Source organism: Sphaerodactylus townsendi, linkage group LG07 (assembly GCF_021028975.2).
Source record: "Sphaerodactylus townsendi isolate TG3544 linkage group LG07, MPM_Stown_v2.3, whole genome shotgun sequence".
Classification (NCBI taxonomy): Eukaryota; Metazoa; Chordata; class Lepidosauria; order Squamata; family Sphaerodactylidae; genus Sphaerodactylus; species Sphaerodactylus townsendi.
Genome location: NC_059431.1, coordinates 106,482,247 through 106,506,421, shown reverse-complemented (window position 1 = coordinate 106,506,421; position 24,175 = coordinate 106,482,247). Strand labels below are relative to the sequence as shown.

At 44.6% G+C, this 24,175-nt stretch overlaps 2 protein-coding genes across 2 annotated transcripts in view; one reads left to right on the top strand and one right to left on the bottom strand.

Annotated features, from left to right (window-relative positions):
- ABCA1 (ATP binding cassette subfamily A member 1) overlaps positions 1-7,837 on the top strand; it is a 102,813-nt gene extending 94,976 nt beyond the window's left edge. The window contains 4 exon segments of the mRNA XM_048503179.1: positions 31-134; positions 557-649; positions 2,947-3,190; positions 4,337-7,837. Coding sequence (XP_048359136.1) covers positions 31-134; positions 557-649; positions 2,947-3,190; positions 4,337-4,471 — 576 coding nt within the window. The 3' untranslated portion in view covers positions 4,472-7,837.
- A 2,697-nt stretch (positions 7,838-10,534) lies between these two features.
- Positions 10,535-23,179, bottom strand: LOC125437058 (protein NipSnap homolog 3A-like). Its single transcript, XM_048504427.1, has 7 exons — positions 22,963-23,179; positions 17,134-17,341; positions 16,686-16,756; positions 13,833-13,965; positions 12,643-12,792; positions 11,458-11,544; positions 10,535-11,349 (listed from the first exon to the last, which is right to left on the bottom strand). The coding sequence occupies exons 1-7, from the start codon at positions 23,023-23,025 to the stop codon at positions 11,273-11,275; spliced, it is 789 nt and encodes a 262-aa protein (XP_048360384.1). The 5' UTR covers positions 23,026-23,179; the 3' UTR covers positions 10,535-11,272.
- Positions 23,180-24,175: the final 996 nt, after the last annotated feature.

Below are 24,175 nucleotides of genomic sequence, written 5' to 3'. Positions count from 1 at the left end.
TAGTAAGTCTTTCTTCTTTTAATCATGTAGGATGAGCCAACTACTGGGATGGATCCCAAAGCACGTCGTTTCCTTTGGAACTGTGGCTTGAGCATCATCAAAGAGGGAAGATCAGTTGTCCTCACGTCCCACAGGTTTGTTTCTTCCGTGCCGTCTTTCCATCCAACTCAGGACCCCAAAGGCATTTCAGATATTTAAAATAGCATTCTCTCTCTCTCTCTCTCTCTCTCTCTCTATCTATCTATCTATCTATCTATCTATCTATCTATCTATCTATCTATCTATCTATCTATCTATCTATCTATCTATCCATCTATACACACATACACACACACATATATATATATACACATACACACACACACTTTAAACAAATAAAACATACAAACACACGCATTGTACTGCTGAATATCATATTGCCATTTATCCAGCAGTCACTGTTTGCTTGTTTTGTTTGGGGGTTTTTCTTTTGAAGAAGTGAAATAATTCTGTGTAGAGACTATCTCAGATCGCCTCTTGATCAAGTGACGTCCCTTTTTCTGTTTCTTGCGCACAGCATGGAAGAGTGTGAGGCCCTGTGCACCCGAATGGCGATCATGGTCAACGGGCGGTTCAGGTGCCTGGGCAGCGTTCAGCACCTGAAGAACAGGTGAGCAGCCGCTTCGTGTTGACTGCCTCTGTGCTTTCCTGCTTTCTCACCCAGGCAGTTTGTTCTCTTACCATTTCTGTAAGTCCCTTACATGTACTCAGGTGTAGATTTGCCCTTTAATTAAATAACCCACTGGTGTTTTGGAGCACAGCTGCAGTTGGGAATACTGAACATAATGTTATTCTACTTAATAAACCACCAAACACATTGTCTGATTAAACAGCCATCTTTAATTTTATTAAAATTCCTTTGTACAATAACATATCAAGAGAGCCGTTAGCATTGATTCCTGCAACATTAGTTAATCAATCTATAGATTTGGTCAGTTAAAGCTTTTAGTCTTCCTGGTTTGACTTCAGATCTGTAAAGCTTGCATCTGTTTTTGGTGAAGTCCCAGGATTCAGGAAGAACTGGTGCCAATTGACCTTTTTTAAATCTTCTTCATTTATATCCAATGGCTTTCTCAAGGCACGGTGCAACTCTCTGCGGAGCAAACCCTCCTGAGCCCATGAAACTAGAATGATGCAACTCTGCATAGGATTTCACTATCCGTTTCCCATCCAAGCACTGAAGAGACCCACACGTGCTTAGCTTAAGAACATACGAACATGAAAAAGAGCCTGCTGGACCAGACCAGAGTCCATCTAGTCCAGCACTCTGCTACTCGCAGTGGCCCACCAGATGCCTTTGGGAGCTCACATGCAGGATGTGAAAGCAATGGCCTGCTGCTGCTGCTGCTGCTCCTGAGCACCTGGTCTGCTAAGGCATTTGCAATCTCAGATCAAGGAGGATCAAGATTGGTAGCCATAGAGCGACTTCTCCATAGATCTGTCCAAGCCCCTTTTTAAGCTATTCAGCTTCATCAGAGTTGCTGCATCATGTGACTTCAGGCTGTATCCTGTCCCATCAATGCAGTCACTTTTGTTTTAATGTGCTCCAACATCTGTTTAGCTTGTGACTCACCATCACCTTCCTTTGCAAAGTTCCCCAGTATGACATGATAGCCTTTATTGGCATTCCAAAATACAATAAATACAATAAAACAATAAATACAATAAAACAATAAAACAATTGTCCATAAAAGACAGATAGTTACAGCAGCCATTCAGAGTCTCATCAATAGTTTAGTCCAAATGGACTCATCAAAAGTGCCATTCCTATACACCTCTCCACAGACCTGACTGAAAACCCACCAACAGAGCCCAGGCATCACAACAGCATACAGTATCAACACTCCACTATAAAACACAGAGCTTGTTAGAGTGGCACCTAACACAGAACAAGGGATAGGGGGCAAGGAAATGGGCAAACAATTGATTTGACTCCCATAGGTTGCCACAGCCTTCAGTTGTCACTCACTCCATCTAGCAATCAATAACAAAACTACGACATCCCTCAATGAATCGCACCCACATTGTTTGGACTTTGGGTGACCATGACCAGTCGAACCCAAAGGTTGTTGGCAGAGGTAGGCACTGTGTGCCAGTAGCAAATAGTTAATGTAAGCAGCATTGTTGTTGTTGTTATGATGATAGCAATCTAATGCTTAGTATCCATCTAGCGTTGTGTCTATAATCTTTAAAAGATATTTTGCTACGCTTTCGCAGAAGTAAGGATCAAGATTATCTAAGATTAAAGGAATCCTAAGAGCATCAGTTAAATGATTGTATAGAAGTGAAGCAATGATGGGTTGGGTCATTCTGATCTTGGCAAATCTTGCACAATGAAACAGAGTTTCACCAGTACATGAACTACAAGCAGGACATGTGCTACAGAATTTCTAGTCACTGGTGAAGACAATAAGAACATAAGACAATGGTCTGTTGGCACCCAGTGAAATCTTGCCATTGCAACTGAGCGGGTCTGGACTTGGTCAGTGTTAGAAAGAGAGATGAACTGAGTCTCACTTTGAACTCTTTGGAAAGAGGATAGAATTCCAGTGCAATAAATAAATCTATTAATGTCTCTTCATGGTATACTCAGCACATTAAAAGGGGCAATGTTAAATGTTCCTAATTTGAGCTACCCAATTAGTAAGTTATGAAACATGTGCGAAGAAGAGGTTTCTCAGCAACTATGAGGGCTAGGCACATGCCATTTTGAAATTAAATTCAAACTAAGGTTAATTCAAGATACTAACTGCTGTGCTGGGTACTAGATGACATGTCAGAAATACAGCAGGGAGGGTAGCCAGTTAGACCTTTCCCAAAAACTCTGCACTTGCTGCTGTTTTTAGACAAGGACCGCTCCATCATTGGAAACCTGGATTTTCAACCCCCTGCCCTCCTGTTTTCCAGATTTGGTGACGGCTACACCATAGTGGTGCGGATAGCAGGGGCAAACCCGGACTTGAAACCTGTTCAGGACTTCTTTGAGCTTGCCTTTCCTGGCAGCGTGTTGAAGGAGAAGCATCGCAGCATGCTGCAATATCAGCTCCCGTCCTCTCCGTCTTCGCTGGCTAGGATATTTAGCATCCTCTCCCAGAACAAAAAGAGACTCCACATAGAAGACTACTCCGTTTCCCAGACCACACTTGACCAAGTAAGTTTCTGGAGGATGACCTTGAAAGAGGTGGGATCATACAGTGTAAACCAAGAGTCCTCTGCGCTTTCTTTCTTGGACTTCTGAGGACAGTCTAGTGGGGTATTTGGCTATCTTTCAGTGGGCCTTTCCCCACTTACCTTAAGCCCCGTGCTACTCTCAAGTAGCGCGGGGTCCCCTGGCACTCTCCACGCTGCCGCTGTTGCGCCCCCTCAGCACGTGGCATCCCTGGCGCTCTTGTAAACGGCGCCTGGGATGCCGCGCGCTGAGAGCAGCGCGTGGCATCGGGGGGGATCTTCGAGAGTGGGGAAACGCCCAGTATTAGACCAATCTTTGGGCATTTTCGCACAGGCAGAATAACACACTTTCAATGCACTTTCACAATGGTTTGCAAGTGGATTTTGCTATTCCGCACAGTAAACTCCAGCTGCAAAGTGCATTGAAAGTGGATTGAAGGTGCATTATTCTGCATGTGCGGAAGTGCCCTAAGGCTTGAAACCAGTCCTTGCTCTTGAAAAGCTGGAGGGCATCTTTCAGATTATTAATGTGGTATTATCTTATTACCTCCACTACGAACGTTGGGCAGAACTAGTGTGACATAGTGGTTGGTATGTTGGGTTGGGGCCTGGGAGACCCAAGCTGGGATATTACGCCATCCAGTTGCTGGGTTTTAAATGTTAGAATGGTTTTATATTATGTGTTATTTGGAAGGTTTTAACTTTTGTAAGCCGCCCTGAGCTCAGCCTTTGACCGGGAATAGGTGGAGTATGAATATAACAAAAATAAAATAAATAAAATAAGCTTGCCCGCTCATTTTCCTTCTTCTGTACCCTGCCTTTGGCCTTTTCACCTAATTCTTCTAGATTTCCTGCATCTGCTGCTGTCTCAACCCCCGCATTTTTTTCCTTAGTTCTTCTCACATCCTTTCTCCGCCTACCTTGCCTCTCTGTGACATCACAGCAGCTCACGCAATCAGGGGCGGAGAGACTTCATCCCCATAAGCTTCGCCCCTGCTTTACAGCCAGGATTGGCAGCCATTTCCCCCTACTAACAATTTCGTTTCTGAGCTGTTTTGGTGGACGGCGGCGTGCACTAAAGACTCGGCCGCTGCAATCCTCTTCCTGACGTCTCTCGTCTTCCTCGTAGGTATTTGTAAACTTTGCCAAGGACCAAAGCGACGACGACCACAAAGACTTGTCTTTGCACAAAAATCAGACTGTGGTAGATCTTGCGGTTCTGTCCTTTTTACAAGACCAGAAGGTGAAAGAAAGCTACGTATGAACTGCCCTTCTGGGGAAAACGGTGAGGTTGCAGTAGTGCCGAGCAGAAAGGGCAAGAAGGGATCTTCCCAAGAGACAGAGACTACAGAGAGGAAGAAGAGAATTAACTGGACATTCTACTGGTAACCATTCAATGCAATGCAATTCAATGCAATGAAAACAATATTCCATTCCAGAGGCTGTGCCTCGTGGAGAAGTTGCCTTGTCGTACTGTTCCCTCGTGAAAGACTTGAATCTAGTTGTTTCTTACGTTATAACTCTGTGAAATTCTAGAATGGGGGCCTCTCGGCGCCCGTCCCTGTGGTCTTTTGCCATACTCCCGTGTGTTTTCACTTAGTACAGACTTTCTCTTTTGGTTCTCGGCCAGTGATTATTTATTTACAATGTTAATGCTTGGGTGCTACATCCATTGCCGGCAATGAATGCCCCCAACACAATCGGCTAGTGTCTGCAGGCATTCACCAATAATAACAATGCATTGCTGCGGTGGCCTTTATTTAAAGTACCAACCATTGGCCTGCGTGCAACCTATGCGCTAACGCTGCAGGAGGGTTGCAGAAAGCCGCATCGGATCTACCCGGTGTGGACCCTGGACCGCAGGGGTCAGCCTCCAAGCGCACCATTAATAACTCTGACGATCACCGGTGATCCACAGTACAGTGTTTTGTGTTGGGTTGTGGCAAAGTTGACTCTCAACCATGTGTACAGCTGTGAGGATTTCCATCCCACTGGTATGGTGACCAATCGCTTATTGCTCCGTTAGGTTTTTGTGGAGCTGCTGCTGCTTCTAGCTTTGTTTCTTAGGCTCGTGTTTGATGTGCCTGTTTCCATTGCGACAGTATTATTTATGTGACTCATCAGCTTGTCTAGACCGGCTGTCCTCAACTACCATTTCAACAAAAAAAACTATACCACTATGCCTGTATTGCCACTTTGTTCTGCTTAAATGTGTGGATCCAGTTCACCATCATTGGTGCAAATGTGGAAACGTTCCTGTTCTAGCAGTCGCCACGACCCTGTTTTTGATTACCGGAAAGTTCACCACTTTTTTTTGAGGAGTTTCCCTTTAAAAGGCCAACCATAGAGCCGTCGCCTCTTACCGAAAACAGTGGATGCTGCGTTTGAATGCATGTTTGAAAAAAAAAGGGGGGGATGGCAGCTGTTGTTTCTCCTGTCCTCTCCAGTCTTGCCTTGTCCTCCGACTCATAGAGCCAGCATTAGGGTGTCGGATTAAAATCTGGGAGGCCCAGGTTCGAATCCACACTGCACCGTGGGAGCTTGCTGGGTGACCTTGGGCCAGTCACAAACCCTCTCAGCCTAACCAACCTCACAGGGTGGTTGCTGGCAGGGTACAACGGAGAAGGAAAAGAACAATCTTGCAAGCCACTTTGGTTCCCCATTGAGGAGAAAAGTAGGGCATGAATAAAATTAGTAAATAAAACACGGCCCACACTCGCTGGGCCTTGTAGAAGAACATCAGCTGATCTCGCCCTTCAATTAGGGATGTAAACAGCAGCATTCAGTGTAGATGGTAAGAAGGGGCAACTCCAAGCCACTGATTGGCTAACTTCTTGTTAACTCTGATATAGACCAGCTCACTTTTCGTTGTCTGTTGCGACTGGTTATTTGGGAAAGCAGAATCATGTTATCACATTAAAAAAGGGAGAGTCTGGCAAGTGCTTAGCATACAAAATGCTTGAGGGTACCACAGGGAGAAGCGAGAAAGCTGTGAGATTTATTTGATTGCTCTTTGTAACACTTGAGTACCTTTTTTTCCCTCTTCGAAACAGATGGTATTTGCCAAATACTTTTGGCTCAGCAACATCAGCAGGGTCTCGGAATCACCCCAGCAAAGGGTCAGTTGCTACTTAAAAATCAATGGGTTACAAAACCGGAAGTGAACCCCGTTGAGCTCAGTGACTTACATCTCGGTTTCTGGAATGTATCCAAATTCCGTTGCTACCTCCACAAGCCTTAACTATCCCTCCTACCTCCCTCACAAAACGTATGCCGTTTTCACATTTGAAAATCTGAGCAGATGTAGCTGCTAACCTACAGCAATCATTGCGAATTGTTCGCTGTGTTCAAACACTGTCAGACAATCTTGGTATACAGGAAATCTGTTTGTCTGAATGGTCCACGCGTATGTCTTAATTCAGGAAAAGCAAGAGGCTCACCCTTCCAGCTTCTTTGGAAATGCTTTAAAGACACGTTGTTTGAAGGGACACGCAGTTAAAAGTTCTCATTACAATCTCGTTACAATCAACTCCCTCCATTTCTTTCTCAGCCACAGCACCTAGTTAGCAGTGACTGTGCCCCTATTGCAGGGGTCTGCAACCTGCGGCTCTCCAGATGTTCGTGGACTACAAATCCCATCAGCCCCTGCCAGCATGGCCAATTGGGAATTGTAGTCCATGAACATCTGGAGAGCCGCAGGTTGCAGACCCCTGCCCTATTTAAAGCAAATAGGACCTATGTCAGTCATGGCTAACTTGTTCTGTGAATTCTGAAATTAGGTAGATCAGATGTAACTGCTGCTGGATTCTGAGGTCAGATAACTAGCTGAGCCCTTCTCCATGTACTGTTAGTTCACCCAGGAGCAGTTCTCTATGGTGCCTAGAGGGAGCCCTGCCCCTATGATGTCAAGGTACCATCTAAGCCAAATCAAGCACTTTTCAAGTCACATTGCTTTCAAAGGGAAATCAAACACATGCTTAAGCCTTCTGCACGCATGAGTGGAACTCAGAATTGCTTCCTGATGGGGAGGGAGAGGGAGGGGGGATCAGCTGGGCTGACTTAGATCCTTTCATGAAAAGAGGTACTGGAAATGAAGTCCCAAATAATTATAAGCCATTTAAAACACTTTTTTCTTTAAAGCAGGATGTATGGTAAGGAAAAAAATCGTGCTCTTGAAACCACTAATTATGGATTTTCATTGCAAACATTTACCACTGAAATGTGCATGCAGTGAAATTGTTGCATCACAGTCTGAATATCTGTACTTGTGGGGGGGAGCTCAGTTGTATTAACACTTTTTTTTACAAGCTTATTGCGATTACTTAATGGATTTCTGTACTTTTCCTTCTACTCTGGTTCCTCGTCCCTCCCCATTAATATGTTGGTCCTTCATTCCAAGCACTTTATGCTAGCTGTAAGGAGATCCATTTTTTGCACTGGAATACCCTATTAAAACTTTGCAAAAATCTAGAGCAGTTTCACAGGGGAGAAAAAAAATTAAGTTAAAAAAAATCTTTCAATTGACATTTTCATGAGAAAAATATATATTTGTATTGCTAATATTTGTGATGCATTCATAGGCATTTGTTAATTGCCTTGTATTAAGTAAATAAAGCTTTTTGTTGGTCAACCGGTGATGCGCTGGTATGCATTTACAGCCAAGAAAAACGTTACTTACCATCCCTCCCGTGAAAGTGCTGGCTAGTGAACAGTACATCTTTTTATCGCTGGCCAAGCCCATTCAAAACATTCCTTAAACTCTTATTCCTATAATGTGTAACCATAATGAAGGATACAATGCAGGGCATAACAGGATTCTGAGCAAGGACACAGCTACTGTGTGAGCTACACAGCATCATCTACACAGCATCATTTGACACTTAAATTGCCAGCAATTATGTTCTTGAGCAAATCCAAAACACAAGAGTTCTGGTAGCAGGGGTGGTGAAATAAATCTGCATTTTCTGAAACAACATTGTCAGTGCCCTCATCTGACAGTCACCAACTGAGAATATATTTGTTTTGTTCCCAAGAATACTTGTAACCAATCAGTATTTGCTGTTGCAGAAACGTCACATTGTGGACCCCTTCTATTCCTCTAGCCATGGGTGACAGGATGATCAGGGAGATCCCTCGTCAGGTAAATCATCCCTGATGTCATTGTCTACTGACGCACCTTTAGGGAATGGGTTGCACTCTGGGGTCTGCTGTCTGCACCCTGGTTTCGGTGCCTGGTTCACTCTCTTGTTGTTTCCTTCCTTCCATACTGGAAAAAATCCCCTGGCCCCTTCTATCCATAGCAACAAACATTTTCTCAAACATAGTTTTAGAGGGCAGGCATGTTGGATGACAATAGAACAGCTAGATCAGGGGTAGGGAACCTGCGGCTCTCCAGATGTTCAGGAACTACAATTCCCATCAGCCCCTACCAGCATGGCCAATTGGCCATGCTGACAGAGGCTGATGGGAATTGTAGTTCCTGAACATCTGGAGAGCTGCAGGTTCCCTACCCCTGAGCTAGATATAGTCAAAGCTACCTTTGTCAAATACCTGGTGAAGATATCTGACAAAGGGAGAGCCCTGACTTTCAAAAGCTTACCTGCCAAAAATCTTATCGGTCTCCAAGGTGCTACAGGACTCAAATATCTCTCTCTCTTTCTCTCTCTCCTCTCTCTCTTTCTTCTCCTCTCTCTCCTCTCTCTTTCTCCTCTCTTCTCTCTCTCCTCTCTCTTCTCCCTCTCTTCTCCCTTCTTTCTCTCTCTTCTCTCTCTCCCTTCTCTCTCTCTTCTCTCTCCCCCTTCTCTCTCTCTTCTCTCTCCTCTCTCTCTTCTCTCTCTCCCTTCTCTCTCTCTTCTCTCTCTCCCTTCTCTCTCTCTTCTCTCTCTCTCTTCTCTCTCTCTTTCTCTCCCAGAATCGTCTCTCTCTCTCACATTCCCTTTGGAAGCCCCAGGCCACCCAGGCTCAACCCATACGGCTTACGTTATAATCTTTTCAGCATGAAGAAGGAGCAGAGATACAACAACGCCCATGCCTTGAAAGCATCACTAAAAGGGATTCTCAGAGCTATGTTACACATTACACAAGAAGAGATGGTAGAATTATTGAGGGTATAATGGGCCAGCTGGACGCTTGGAAGGATTTTGTTTGACATCTGTGCAGCATTCAGAAATCTCTCATTCCTCTTCTTCCAGCAACCTGAAGTGGTGACTGCAAAACGTTACCCATCTTTATATGGACTGATCTCTACTACTGTGGTGGGATTCCTTGGCAAGGTGTATGAGTGAATGCCAACCATACTTTTGCCTCTGAATGCACAAGGATCTGGCATCTTAGGTTTGAAGAGCTGGCTACTGTGATTGTACGCCAATTGGCCATGCTGGCAGGGGCTGATGGGATTTGTAGTCCATGAACATCTGGAGAGCCGCAGGTTGCAGACCCCTGAGCTAGAAGATGGAACTGTGATAACCAGTTAAGAGTTAAATATAATATACAGAAACTTTATTTTTGTGGAAAAAAACATTGTTCATACATTTGTTTACATTTCAGAAAATCCCTTTTTTCAAATGTTCAAACAATGTAAGCACATGTATGTCACCCATTATCTGATTCACATGCAGCATTTTCAGAAAGCATCAGTTCATTCAGTTTCAGTGTATTTAGCAAGCCATATGTACATAGAAAAACGGAGACCAGACATTTTCAGAGACCAGACAGGAAATAATGTCAACTTGGTACCTAAACAGAAACAGACCAGAGTGTCCCCATATAATGTGAAACTATTTTTGAAAAGAAGAAAAAGAGGGCCAGCTTCAAAACTTCCTAAATACTCTCTGTCATCATCACACTTGTGCTGCAAAGGGCTTTGTTTTGTTACCAAATTTCAGTCAAAACACAAAGCCCATGAGAAATGTTGGAAGTTCCTTGTGGGGGGACCAGTGAGGAAATGGAGTACCTTTACTGGAAGCAAGCACACCAGTGCCGCTTAGGCTGATGTGCTTTTGAGCAATGGAAATCTTAGGCTGAAGGCAGACAGGGGTCGATTCCCATTAATTTACCATCTGTGCATTGCCACTTTGCTTGGCAGAAGGCGGTAAAGGGTCCCGCGGCACTTCCCACCACTGGCGGTGGCAACAATGCAAGCCGCCTGATGCTGCACTACTCTCAGCGCCTTCTCAGCTGCTGCCATTCCTGGTATGCTCCTCAAATGGTGGCGCTGGTAGTGGGGAGTTCCAGACGCCAGCCATGAAATACTTAGGCACGCTGAGTAGAAGCACAGCAATTGTGCATTAAGGGTGGTCGACAGGTGAAAGCGCACTAGGAGTTTTAGAGCAGAAGGTTGATCTGCAAAGAAGGATCATTGCTTGTGGGCCATTTGTGCCTTTGTTGGACATAAAATTTGTCTGAGCAGCCAAGGGGATGAAATGAGAATGCATGTACACCAAGGGGGAACCAAGCCTTCTTCAAACCACTTTAAACTCTCCTGACTGTGGCGTACCCAACTCAGGGGCCTAAATTCAGATCAGGACTGAGGAACTGAAGCATTAATCTCCCCCTCCCCCCGAAATGGTCCTACAAGTTTTCCATTTTCCCCACTGTGGAAACCAGCAAGTCCTAGATCAAGATGTATAGATTTGTTCAATGGGCTAAACGTAACTGGATGGGATCATTTCTGGAAAACAGTGTGAGGAGGGGTTTCCCAAGCACCACATATTTGAAGCGGGGCGGGGTGCGGGGTGCTGAGGGCTCCATACAGTGAGTATCGTCACCTGGTCGGAATCCTCTCCTCATACTGTTTTCCAGAAATGCACAGTGGTTCAGATTTGTGAAAATGGAGCAACAGAAGACAGCCTAATGTTCAGCCAGTGGACGCCAGTTTAAGAAGCTCTGAAATCTCTAACACCACTTTCCGTTTCCAACAGCAAAGCATAACATGTACCAAGTTTAGTAAAAAGGGAAACATATGTCCAGTGGTTACAGCAGCACCAACTATGATACAAACAAGTTTGGAAAATTACTCTTCCTAACTCCACGTTAGGAAAGTATATTAAAAAAACAACAACAACCCCTATTTCAGTGGTGAAAATCCTGTGGGTAGCAGAAGAAGGTTTTTCTGAGACTCCAGAAATTGGACGCTTTCCCGCACTGAAATTAAAATCATAAGAGAGGCTTTTAGAAAAAGGAATAAAGATCTTCAGCAATATTGGGATTCAGTTTTAAAGCAAGGACAAGAGACAGAAACTGTTTGCTTACCGGCTGCTACTACCCGGGGATCCTCGTGAGCATGATGCCGCCCTGCTGCCCGGCTATCTGGGTTCTCATTCCACCAAAGCACATGAACTACAAAGTCAGAGGGCCTCAGTTAAATAAGGCAACTTAATCAAATTCCTAACTTCATTTGGAAAACATCATTCTCCAAAGCACAGAGTCGAACAGGCTTCTTTTATTCATTTATTTAAAATATTTCTATGCTGCCTGTCCAGCCAACTCAGGGCCCCCAATGTGTTGAGTGGACACACGTATGAAAGATCACCGGACTAGTAAACCACATGATGTTAAGAGAAGTTAGCACAGGGGAACTTCCAGCACTGGTTAATTTCCCATTCTGTTTTTGAGGAACCAAACACTGCATTCTCTAAAAGTCCTTGGCTCTGAGATTTGTGGCAGAGACATTGTCATTCAATGGTGAAGGACAGTCAATCTATTCATGCTCAGGAGCATCCCTTTCTCTGCTATATCATATTTCAGAGGGAAACCTGGCGCCTAAACAATTAACCCACAACCAGAGGTTGGATCAAGCAGGTTCTCACAGGTTCCAGAGAGTAGGTTACTAATTATTTTTGTGTGCCAAGAAGGGGTTACTAATTGGTGATTTTGCCACGTTTGCCTTAGTGACGCCCTCCTCAGCAGTAGCACGCGAGAACTTGAAGCAGTTCATATAGTGTGCACCGGGCGCGCATGGCAGCCCGCTCTGCGTATTCGCTTTCTTGCCCAAGGACCGAGCAGCGGCCAAGGCCCCTGCCACAGCCGCGGCCCAGAACGCCCTCGCCTCGAATGCCCGCCGCCACGCCTGTCGCGTCCTGCCCAGCCTCATTGGCGCTACGCCAGTTTGAATCCCACCACCATGGGAACCTATTACTAAAATGTTTGGATCCCACCACTGCCCACAACTGTAACCCTCCCCATAATATTCTATTTACAGAACCGGCGCAGTAGTTTTACTGGCTCAGTGGTGCAAAGGTTATATATTAGGTAAGTGAATGTTCATTGCATGAAACACACTGAGCCAAACTAGGGCTCCCTCCTAGCTTTTCCCTGTGAAGCCGCCCACGTAAGGAAGGAAAGAACTACAGTTTCACCCGAAAGGCAAATGATTACACTTCTGCCAAGTAACCCCCAAGGGTCACTGATGCGTTTGGGAAACAAACATTATCGTACCTCTGTTAAGAAGTCCATACTCTGTGTGGAAGACTCCAATCAGCTTAGAGTAGCCAGTCTTTATGTGAGCATTCACTGCCCCTTTGAAGGACTGCCCCCACACTGAAGGCCCGCCGGGTTTCATCTGGAAAGTAACCAACTCATAGACTCCTAGGGAATTGCTAAGCCAAGGGAAAAAAAATACAAATAACTGCATCAGGATTCACAGCAGCCCTTCAACAGAACCTAGTCAGCTCCGTGTATTTTTGCAACTGGACCCAAACATGCAAAAGTACAGGATTTGATTCTAAGCAGAGAATTCAACATTGTGAGTATTCCGACCTTCACTTAAAATAAAACTGAAAGTTGCTGGTCCTTATGGCCACCAAGACAGCACAGAAAGTGGGCAATTTTGCCAAAGACAAAAAAATGTGCAGTGTTTCAGTGGTCAGGGCATGGGGCGAAACCCCATGTGTTCGGTAACTCCTTACTCATATCGTTTTAATTTAATTAAACAATTTAAGCAAGAAGTTAATTAAGCAATTAAGAAACATGCTAATTGAGCAACTTTTAGGTTTTTTAAAAAACCAAGTCCTCAGAAACGCAAAGAGAATGATTTGAGAACAATTGTATTCCTATGCATAATAAAAAAAAGTCTAGCTAATGATGTGAATGTAGCTACAGGCCCAATTAAGGGCTGATGGTCAGTCCATTTAGCAAATTTAACTGCTGGGAATCCAGGGCCGTTTCTGCACAGCCAATTAGAGCATTGTGCCATTGGTGTTATTGGCAATGCTGGAGAAACAGTGTGTTTGCATGGCTGGCCACTCTGTGGACAGGTAGCACATCAGCTGAACTGTGGCGCTTTGTATGAGTGCACTTCGCAAACGGCGTTCTTTTCCCCCCAGGGTAGACGCCACAGCACGGCGCTGTGACTGGCCAGCCAGCCATCATTGTGGGGGGTGGGCTTTGCAACACCGATTCCTGGCGGGCACTTCGCGATGCGCTGTGCTGCAGAGCCAGCTGAAAAGACTCGCCGACATTTTGAATACACCGCCAGGCCACTGCAGCGTTGCTGCATCGCTGCAGTGTTGTTTCTGCAGCAACGGCCGTGCGAAGTCTCTGCCCATAACGCTGTTTTTACCATTGTTTTACTGGCTTTTTTTGCCCGTGCGGAAACGGCCTAAGAACCAACAAGAAAAGGAACTCACCGTCGTTTGGAGAACTGCCAAGGTCACACCAGGGTACCAGGTAAGCAATTTCATTCTTTTGTTTATTTAACAAGGGCAACATTCGGGACATGTATTTTTCCTGCCATTCTTGATCCCACAGCTGCCCGGACAGCTGTCTTCAGCAAAAGCATCTGAAAGAGAGACAGACATGTTGAATTGCTTCAGGCAGATGACCAGTTTTCTTTGCGATCTGGGTCCTATTCAGATGTCTGCCCATGATGTACACAAACCAGACAAATGGTCAAGCTCATCAAGCTCCCATGAGCATGGAGGACTTCCATCTCATGCCAATTTGTTACGGTATCCAAATGCATGTGGGTGCATCAACTGGAGTTTATTTCTTCCTTACAAGCCAGGATTAAACCATGACTTCAGAATTTGAGATGGTGGGGAAGGAAAAAACCTCCTCAGCTGCTTCAGCGATAATTTGGTCAAGCTGTGGTAAAAAATGCTATACCAATAGAAGGCCAAGCATAAGCCCAGATACTAATCACATCTGTGATGAAGGAACTGTAGTTACCAAATTAACATGCTTTTATTTCACACGTTGGGTATTTGAGAAAACCTTTAAGGTAAGTCTGAAAACAGAGACTGAAATTGGTTACACTGAACATGTGTGGCTTTAAGAGCAGCAGTGGCGTAGTGGTTAAGAGCATATGTACTCTAATCTGGAGAACCGGGTTTGATTCCCCACTCTGCCGCTTGAGCTGTGGACACTGAACTGGAGAATTCAGATTAGCCTGTACACTCCAACACACGCTCTGCCAGTTGGGCTATCTTTTAAGCAATTTCACAGTTCTGAGCTCTCAGTCCCACCTACCTCATAGGGTGTTTGTTGTGAGGGGGGAACGGAAAGGGGTTTGTAAGCCCCTTTGAGTCTCCCATAGGAGGGAAGGGGGAATATAAATCTAACTCTTCTTCTTACTTGTCATAATTCTAAATTCATGGTTTTGTTACATAAAAGGGAAACTGGATCACATGTCCAACAGTCCGTACTGTGAGCTAACATCTTGGTTTTAAAATACATAGCGGTTCACCTAAAATTTAAAATACATAGCTGTTCACCTGAAATTTCACCCTGTCCAAACCCAGGCAAAATCAACCTTAAATCTTTTAATTTAAACTGAAACCCTAACTGATTGCTAACTGATGATATAATTTCAGGTAATTTTAGAATTCACAAATAATAAGTAAGAGGCGACTTGATTGGTATAAGCCACATTTAGCTTTGAATGTTACTCATAGTTATGTAGGAGCAATTCTTATATCTCCAGAGGTTTGGATCATAATTTATCAGTTTCTGCCAGCAGGCCGGCCAATTGGCCATGCTGGCAGGGGCTGATGGGAATTGTAGTCCATAACATCTGGAGTGCCAAAGGTTCGCCACCACTGCACTACAACATTTCAGTGCTGCTAAGACTGGTAAGACAAGAGTCACGTTACCCTTATTTACTTCATTTATACCTTGCTTTTCTTTATAATGGGTACCCAAACTGGCTTACATCACTCTCTGCTCCCCCGTGTTATCCCCACGACAACCCTGTGAAGTAGGTTAGGCTGAGCATGTGTGATTGGCCCAACGTCACCCACTCAGCTCCTGTAGCAGAGTGGGTGACTCGAACCCGGGTCCCTTGGATCCTAGTCCAACCCTAACCACTTCTTCCCCCAGCTCCCCATGAAACTGCAGATCCATCTCCATCCCTCAACAATTAAGAAATCACCAACATCATTTCCGTACTGCTGTCTGGCAGGCAGGGGGTGGTACCTTTTCATAATTTCTCTTTCATTCCTTCTGCCTATTCCAATGAGAAGTGATCTTCACAGATCACCTTTTGGACTTGCCTGCTTAATCTACCAATTAAAGGTTACACATCTAGTAGTCTTATACACATGCTGCTATCTTATTACTGTGCCGCAGCTACTGGTGCCGTTTCCCCCACCGAAAATAAAATACAACAGAACTGTTGTTATTCCTAGTAGAAAACTATTACCATTTTTGCTGGGTTGGAAAGTCCTCTACATTGAGGCCTGAGCCTACTCAGCGGACACAAGTATTCAAACAGAGTTTGGGCTGGCTGAGAACCTATGCTTTGCCATTTGAAAAAGGCATTTTATGTAGTTTTTGAAACTAAGCCAATCGTACCACAGGACACCCTACAAACACACACATTGTGCAATAGAAAAATCATTAAACTGGAACAAGATGAAGCAATTGCAGTGATGGTGAGCTGCAAGGTCAGAAACCAGAATGAGATTCCCTGAGGGTTGCAAGGATTTTTAATTTTTTTTTAATTATTTGATAAAAACTGTGTCAAGAGATGCTAGGAGATCTGCCAATCTTCACATTAACAAAATTTGCCTCCGGATTTATTTTGCCCCAAAATAAAAATTTCCCTTACTTATTTTCCCTGACTCTTCCCCCACACGAACCAGCCCCTGTAAAGAGAACTGATCAAAAGACGTGCAAGTTCTTAATCAGTCTTTCTCCCAAAATAGCATTTTCCTCAAAACTAGGATAGAATACAAGCCACTTGAGAGAGAGTACAACGGGATGAGTTTAGAGCAAGATCTGGTTCGGGTTAAGAGCAAGATCTGGTTCAGCCACACAGAGAGAAGATATCCTCTCTCAGTCTCCACCTCTGTAATGTGGGGGGGCATACAGCGGTCTACTCTAAGAAGGGGTTGTAAAACTGATAAAATAACATGGATGAAGTACTTTAAGAGAAAGGTATCGCGAATACCAAGTGTTTTAATTCTTTCACAGATATATTAGGATTGGCGAACGAGTTAGCATGTTTCTGCCTCCTGTTTTGCAATCTGTGTCACACGTACCTGCCAAAAATTTACTTCAGGTAGCACACGGGGCCTGTCAGGTGTGACAATCACAATAAGGGACAGCTGCTCTGAAATTCAGCAATGGGATAAATGGACAGCATGTGGAATGTGGCCCAAGGAGATTTGGCTTCAAGTCCCCATTCAAGTGTGATGTGTAGCAGGGGACCCTGCCTTGGGCCAATGACTCCCTCTGCGCCTCTAGCCTACCTCACAAGGTTGTTGTGCCGCCCTAAGCTCCTTAAAGGAAACACAAGATCTATGTAATTAAATACATAAATATAGTCAGTCCATTGCGTCTGAGATCTCCGAGGCTGGACACCAGAATGAGGAGCTCAAAAGTTCTGTAATAGGTTACTGACCAACTTAGTCTTTCAGAAATTTTACAAGGTCCAAGAGGAGCAATGCTATGACATTCTCGAACATTGTGAAGTTGAGCTGTTCATACCATACTTCCAAATACTGAAAGCTTTATTCAGTCCCCCAACCTCCAAGGTCCAGTAGCCAACCACAGGAGAGTGCGCAGTCCGAAGGTGAATGTTTTTGCCAGTCAGTTCCAAAAAGTCCTTCATCTTGTCTGGTTTGACAGTGTAGGTGCGAAACTCATAGAACGTGCCATCCCCTTGTCTGGGCCCTGTGGCAAATGTCGACGAAACCTGCAAGACAAAGAGGTTGTGTGTGTGTGTTTGCTTTAATCGGTGGCGATGTCATTTCCTTTATGCACACGTCATGTGACTCTACAGGATCAGCGAACGGATCTGTGAAAACGTATGAGTTATTTTGCAGGCAACAGTAGCGGAGACTTGAAACCCATGCCAGGCTGAGCTTCTTCAGCTAAAGTGACAATTAGTTAGCACTAAAGAATACGGGGGTGTCTTCTGCTGCCACAGAGGTGGTGATGGCCACTAACCTGGATAGCTTTAAAAGGGGCTTGGACAGATTTATGGAGGAGAAGTCGATTTATGGCTACCAATCTTGATCCTCCTTGATCTGAGATTGCAAATGCCCTAACAGTCCAGGTGCTCAGGAGCAACAGCCGCAGAAGGCCATTGCTTTCACATCTTGCATGTGAGCTCCCAATGGCACCTGGTGGGCCACTGCAAGTAGCAGAGAGCTGGACTAGATGGACTCTGGTCTGATCCAGCTGGCTTGTTCTTATGTTCTTATGGGGGCAACTTGGCACTGATTCCTGGAACTCCTTAATTCAGTAACCTTTTCTAAAACAACTTTATATAGTAGAGTTTTGTAAAATGGTGTGAGAACAAAATAAATAGTAATAATAATCAAGACAAGACATGGCAAGAGATCAAGCAATTGGAATCCTGTGTTGTAAATAAATAGTATCAGTTATTGGGCAAAATTACATCACAAACACAAATATTGAACAGAAGTACAATGACAGTGTTAAGAACATGCCTGTAACAGGCCAGCATCTGCGTGACTTAAGAAAAGTTATCCACTGAGGCCAGGAACGTATGTTGGGTAAGATGAATTTTTCTTTACTACATATTGTTGAAGGCTTTCACAGCCGGATTCAACAGGTTCTGGCAGGTTTTCCAGGCTGTGTGGCCGTGGTCTGGTAGGTCTTGCTCCTAACGTTTCGCCTGCATCTGTGGCTGGCAACTTCAGAGGTGTATCACAGAGAGAAGTCTGTTATAGATACCTCTCTGTGATACACCTCTGAAGATGCCAGCCACAGATGCAGGTGAAGCGTTAGGAACAAGACCTATCAGACCACGGCCACACAGCCCGGATAACCCACAACAACTAGTTTCTTTACTTCGTTTGTACCTCACTATTTGTTCCCGCAATGGGAATCCAAACCAACTTTACATTATCCTGTTCCACTTTATCCCCACAACCACTGTTATATCAGGGGAGCTTAGGGGCAGAGTGTGTGACTGGCCCCAAGGTCACCCAGCAAGCTTCCACGGCAGAGTTCGGCAAATTCAAACCTGGACTGCCCAGAGGCTAGTGCTAGTCTGAAACTAACCACTAGACCATGCTGCCTCCCACTTTTACTCACTCTTTTCCCAGATATATTCAGTGCCTGATAACATGGTCTCAAGCTTTAGCATGGCAGAAGCACATGTCTTGGATTGCAACCTAAAAATGTCATTGAGGGCTACATCATAGGCACTAAGTATATGTTGGGCCCTCTTAAGCTCATAGAAGCCATCAGTCTACAAACATCACAGAGTATATTACTCAGTTGTTGCCAAAGCTGGGTAGCTTCCTAATTAAATAGAACCAAAGGGCAGGGGGCGGGGGGTTATGTACGCCTTTCACAGTCACCTTTTTATTTATTTTTTAATTTTTTATTGTATCATTTAAATATTCCATTTTATATTAATATTCTTCATTTGTTTTCAAACAATACATTTCCCCCTTTTCCCCTCCCCCCTGTATTTCTTCATAATTTTACCAAACAAATAGCAGTAAGTTCATTCTTTATAATCTCTTCTCCCCTATCTCCTCATTGACTCCAGCTTCTTTCATCCAGTCCACATATATTGTCCATATCTTCCAAATTTCGCTCTGCTTATCTTGCCATGGTTTATTTTTTGTTATTATATCAAAAATGTCCAGTGTCACTTGTTCCCAGATATATTCCAACCATTTCTGGATTGTCCATTTTTTCTGTTCTTTCCAGCCTAAAGCTATTGTTGCATGTCCTACTTTGATCATTATTTTATACAAATAGCTATATTTTTTAATCTACCCTTCTATCCTCCATCACACCCATGAACATTAAATCATTATTTATCCCAATGTTAATCTTTACCAGTTTCTCAATATATAACATTATGGTTGTCCAACATTTTTTCACTTCTGTCACAGTCACCTTTTTAAAACTTCAGACGGCCGACGACAGCAATGGCCATGGCATTCATTTAGAGCACAGGTGTCAAACTCGCTGCCCACCAGATGTTATGGACTACAGTTCCCATCATCCCCTGCCAGCATCATGCTGGCAGGGGATGATAGGAACTGTAGTCCATAACATCTGGAGGGCCGTGAGTTTGACACCTATGATTTAGAGAGTCAGCAAATTCTGTTTCAAGACATGTGCACAAGAAAAACCAAAGGCTGTTTCTGCATCGTTTTTTTAGATCTCAGGAGCACCTGCCAACAACCATGCCTGAGAAATGGATGTTGGTGGTGCATTTCAACGATATAATTTATTGCCCATTTTTGCTGTCCCGGAAGAAGCAACTGGCAGTTATATAGATCCATCCCTGGAAAGCTGAAGAGGTTTACTGGGGGGGCGGGGGGGCTCACAGCATTTGAAGCTGTTTATACTTGTGACAACATAAAAATGGTGGCTTCACTGGAATAACATACGAGAGCTTGTAATTGTTCTGAATTGTTCTCGGGATTTTGTCAAATGTAAACATTTAAGTTTTTTTACTTAGCAAAAATAAACATGTGGCACTCTGCTCTCTGTCCTAAATAGCTCAGGCTAGTCTGATTTTGTCAGCTCTCAGAAGCTATGCAAGGTTGGGCCTAGTTTAGTACTTGGATAGGGGGTTAATCTTCATATGAAAAGGTAAAGGTATGTAAGCACTGGGTCGTACTGACGCGTGGGGCGAAATCACATCATGACGCTTACTAGGTGTGGCTATCAATTGTAGAAGGATGGAAGACTGAGTCAATCTTAAACTTGCTACCTGGAACCGACTTCCGCTGGGACTGAACTCAGCTCTTGAGCAGAACTTCAGCTGCAGTTTCGCAGCGGACCAATCTGTGCCACAAGGCAGACCCCCAATAAATTCTGGGGTTGCGGCGCAGAGGCAGGCAATGACTAACCACCTCTGTTCCGCTTTTGCCTGGAAAACCCTAGAGAGCATCATAGGCTGGCTGAGACTTTGTGGTATTTCACACACATGCGCATTCCTGGCTTGGTCAAAAGCGCATTTGGCTTTTGCCAGTCGTCTTAACAAGCTCTCTTTACAACAGTGATTCATGCAAATTCTGCAGGTACACTGCACGACAGCACATATTCTTAAGATAATTTCAGAGCACAACACAGAAATGCAGCCTTTTTGAAAAAAGAAATCATATTAAGTCCTTTAAAAAAGACATAGAAATAAAACTGGAAATTGATTCCCAAACCAGAAAGTCAAGTGGAAATTGACTCTGGTGATAACCTCTGAATAAAGGTGATAACCTCTGAATTTTCTAAGAGATAAAAGGTATTCTGCTGCATCAAACCAATGGTCTCTCAACCAGTCCAGCATTCCCAGCCTCTCAGCATCAACACAACAGAAAAGCTAACGCCTTTCCCTGATGTTACCTCCTACCAATGGTATTCAGGTAGAATGCCTCCAAATGTGGAGGCTCCCTTTAGTCAACCCAGTGGCCCTCACTGCATCCTCTGGGAGTGAATCCCACAACTGAACCACTGGCTGAATTTATCCCACTGGGTGTATAACATTATGGCTTTTCAGACAGCGGCTCCTTCCCCCTTCCAGAAGAGGGCACGCTGTTAAAGCAGAACAGAGAAAACAGAAACATTTCAGAAAACAGTCGTTCAGCTTTTATGGACAGCTAATTGGACATCCCATTTAGACCACTGGAGCCTGTTTACACTTACAACAGATACACGGATAATTCTGCGGGGCATGTTAGCCAGAATGTGCAGCTGAGGAAAGTATACCTGTGTATTATTATTATTATTATTATTATTATTATTATTATTATTATTATTATTGTTGTTGTTGTTGTTGTTGTTGTTGTTGATAATAATAATAACAACAACAATAATAATAATAATAACAACGATGATGATGATGATGATGATGATGATGATGATGATGATGTTTGTATACCGCCCTCCCCCGAAGGGCTCAGGGCGGTGAACACAAAGTATACAATCAGAGCACAAGGTAAAATCAACAACAACCAAGAATAATTAAATTGTGGCTCTGTACATTTTAAAACTAAACCCCGTTAAAACACAGCGTGTTAAAACTCAGTATAATGAACTGGGAAACCATGCTGGATTTTCCACCACTGAGCTTTGGAGTTTTATTGCACCAATAAATCAGCATGAAACAGATGAAGTGGGGTATGGTGTTTAAATCCCCTCAGCCATGAACCTCACAGGGTTTCCTTGGGCCACATGTTACCTGTCAGGCCAACCAACCTCATAGGGTTGTTGTGAAGCTAAAACTAGGAAGGAGAAAACCACATGCTTTTAATCCAATGGATTAATCCTCTACTTATGTATCACTTTCCTCAGTTAAACCAGCGTAGAGGCAGGCACACACATATTCTCTAACCTCCTCGTGTTGTGGTTTGAGACTATGAGACTAGTATCTGAGAGGCCCAGGTTTGAATCCCCATGTTGCTCATTTGGGTGAATTTGGGCCGTTCACACACCCAGAGGTGGGATCCAGCAGGTTCTCACAGGTTCCCGAGAGTAGGTTACTAATTATTTGTGTGTGCCGAGAGGGGGTTACTAATGGGTGATTTTGCCACGTGATTTTTGCCTTAGTTACACCCCTCCTCTCAGCAGTAGCGTGCAGAGCTTGAAGCAGTCTAGCAGGAGGTGCACCGTTGTGCGTGGCAGCCTGTGCCTGCGTGCATTCGTTTCCCGCCCAAGGACCGGCGCAGCGGCTGCATCCTTGCCCAGGAATGCCCCGCCCCCGGAATGCCTGGCCATGCCCCCAGAATGCCCCGCCCAGCCCCACTGGCGCTACGCCACAGTTTGAATCCCACCACCATGGGAACCTGTTACTAAAAATTTTGGATCCCACCACTGCACCACCCTCTGTGTAACTTGCCTCCCAGGATTGAAGTGAGAATGTAATGGAGAAGAGATGCTGTAATTTGCTTTTTGGTTCCGCATTGGGAAGAAAGACAGGGGGCACAAAGGAAGTAAATAAATATATAAATTAACCTCCATAATCCTGTAGAAGGGAAGGGGAGGGGGAAAAAATAAAAGATCCTGGCAGGCTTGGAACACTTCCAGGGCAAACCTATTAAGAAATCTCCCCGGGGCTTCCTGCTTCATGCCTTCCAACCGGCCCCTCCGCTTAAGCACGCTTCCCGCCTAAGGGTTGCTATCTTTGGCGGAGTTCCTTTCACATCGGAGTGGCAGGCCGACATTCAACAGGGAAATCTCACCCGAGTGCAAATCTTGCAGATGGAGACGCCTTCTGAAAGCCTCCTGGGGAAGCCCAAAGGCGGTGCCCGCCCCAGGCAAGCGGCTTTTCCCCCGCTCTCGCCTCCCCTTGGCGTACACCCCCTTTCCTGCACGATCCTCCCTTACCTGGAGACCAACCCCTCGCCCCGCCGCTGCAAGCCCCCGGAGGAAAGTCGGCGAACCCAGCATGGTCAGTCCCTGCAGCCCCGTCCGGAGGACTCCTCCTCCTTCCTCCTCCTGTTCCTCCTCCTGCTGCAATTGCAGCTGCTCTCGCCTGACCCGCAAAGCACATTGGACGGTCCAAAGGCTGCTTCGGAATTGCAGCTGCAGCAGCCGGCAGGGATGGAAAGGTAGGTGGAAAACTTGGAAAGGTTTCGCTTAGAGCCATCAAATGTTCGGGGTGGCGGCGGCGGCGGCGGCGGCGGCAAATGAGTGCAGTGGTGGCCAGCCCATCGTTATTTCTTGCCTCAGTTATTTATTTGTTTGTCTTTTATTATTTATTTGCACATTTTGTGCTTGAGACTGAAGGTGTGTCATGTGCCGTGGTATGAAGTAGGGTGTGTGTGGGTGACTCTGATCCTCCAGATGTTCATGGACTATAATTCCCATCAGCCTCTACTGGCCAGTCATTGTTTATTTATTATTTATTTATTTGTCTTTTTATTATTTATTTGCCAGTTTTGTGCTTGAGATTGAAGGTGTGCGCAGGTGTGCAGCAGGGGTGTCCGACTCTGATCCTCCAGATGTTCATGGACTATGATTCCCATCAGCCTCTACTGGCCAGTCATTGTTTATTTATTATTTATTTATTTGTCTTTTTATTATTTATTTGCCAGTTTTGTGCTTGAGATTGAAGGTGCTTAGGTGTGTGCAGCAGGGTGTCCTCAATTTCTGATCCTCCAGATGTTCATGGACTATGATTCCCATCAGCCTCTACTGGCCAGTCATTGTTTATTTATTATTTATTTATTTGTCTTTTTATTATTTATTTGCCAGTTTTGTGCTTGAGATTGAAGGTGTGCGCAGGTGTGCAGCAGGGGTGTCCGACTCTGATCCTCCAGATGTTCATGGACTATGATTCCCATCAGCCTCTACTGGCCAGTCATTATTTATTTATTATTTATTTATTTGTCTTTTTATTATTTATTTGCCAGTTTTGTGCTTGAGACTGAAGGTGTGCGCAGGTGTGCAGCAGGGGTGTCCGACTCTGATCCTCCAGATGTTCATGGACTATGATTCCCATCAGCCTCTACTGGCCAGTCATTGTTTATTTATTATTTATTTATTTGTCTTTTTATTATTTATTTGCCAGTTTTGTGCTTGAGACTGAAGGTGTGCG

Coding starts and splice junctions, on each gene's coding strand:
- LOC125437058 (XM_048504427.1), bottom strand. CDS start 23,025: ATGCTGGGTTCGCCGACTTTCCTCCGGGGGCTTGCAGCGGCGGGGCGA. Junction 13,966..16,685: donor CTGAAGTAAATTTTTGGCAG/GTACGTGTGACA, acceptor TGCTGAAGACAG/CTGTCCGGGCAGCTGTGGGA. Junction 12,793..13,832: donor TGGCAGTTCTCCAAACGACG/GTGAGTTCCTTT, acceptor GCAATTCCCTAG/GAGTCTATGAGTTGGTTACT.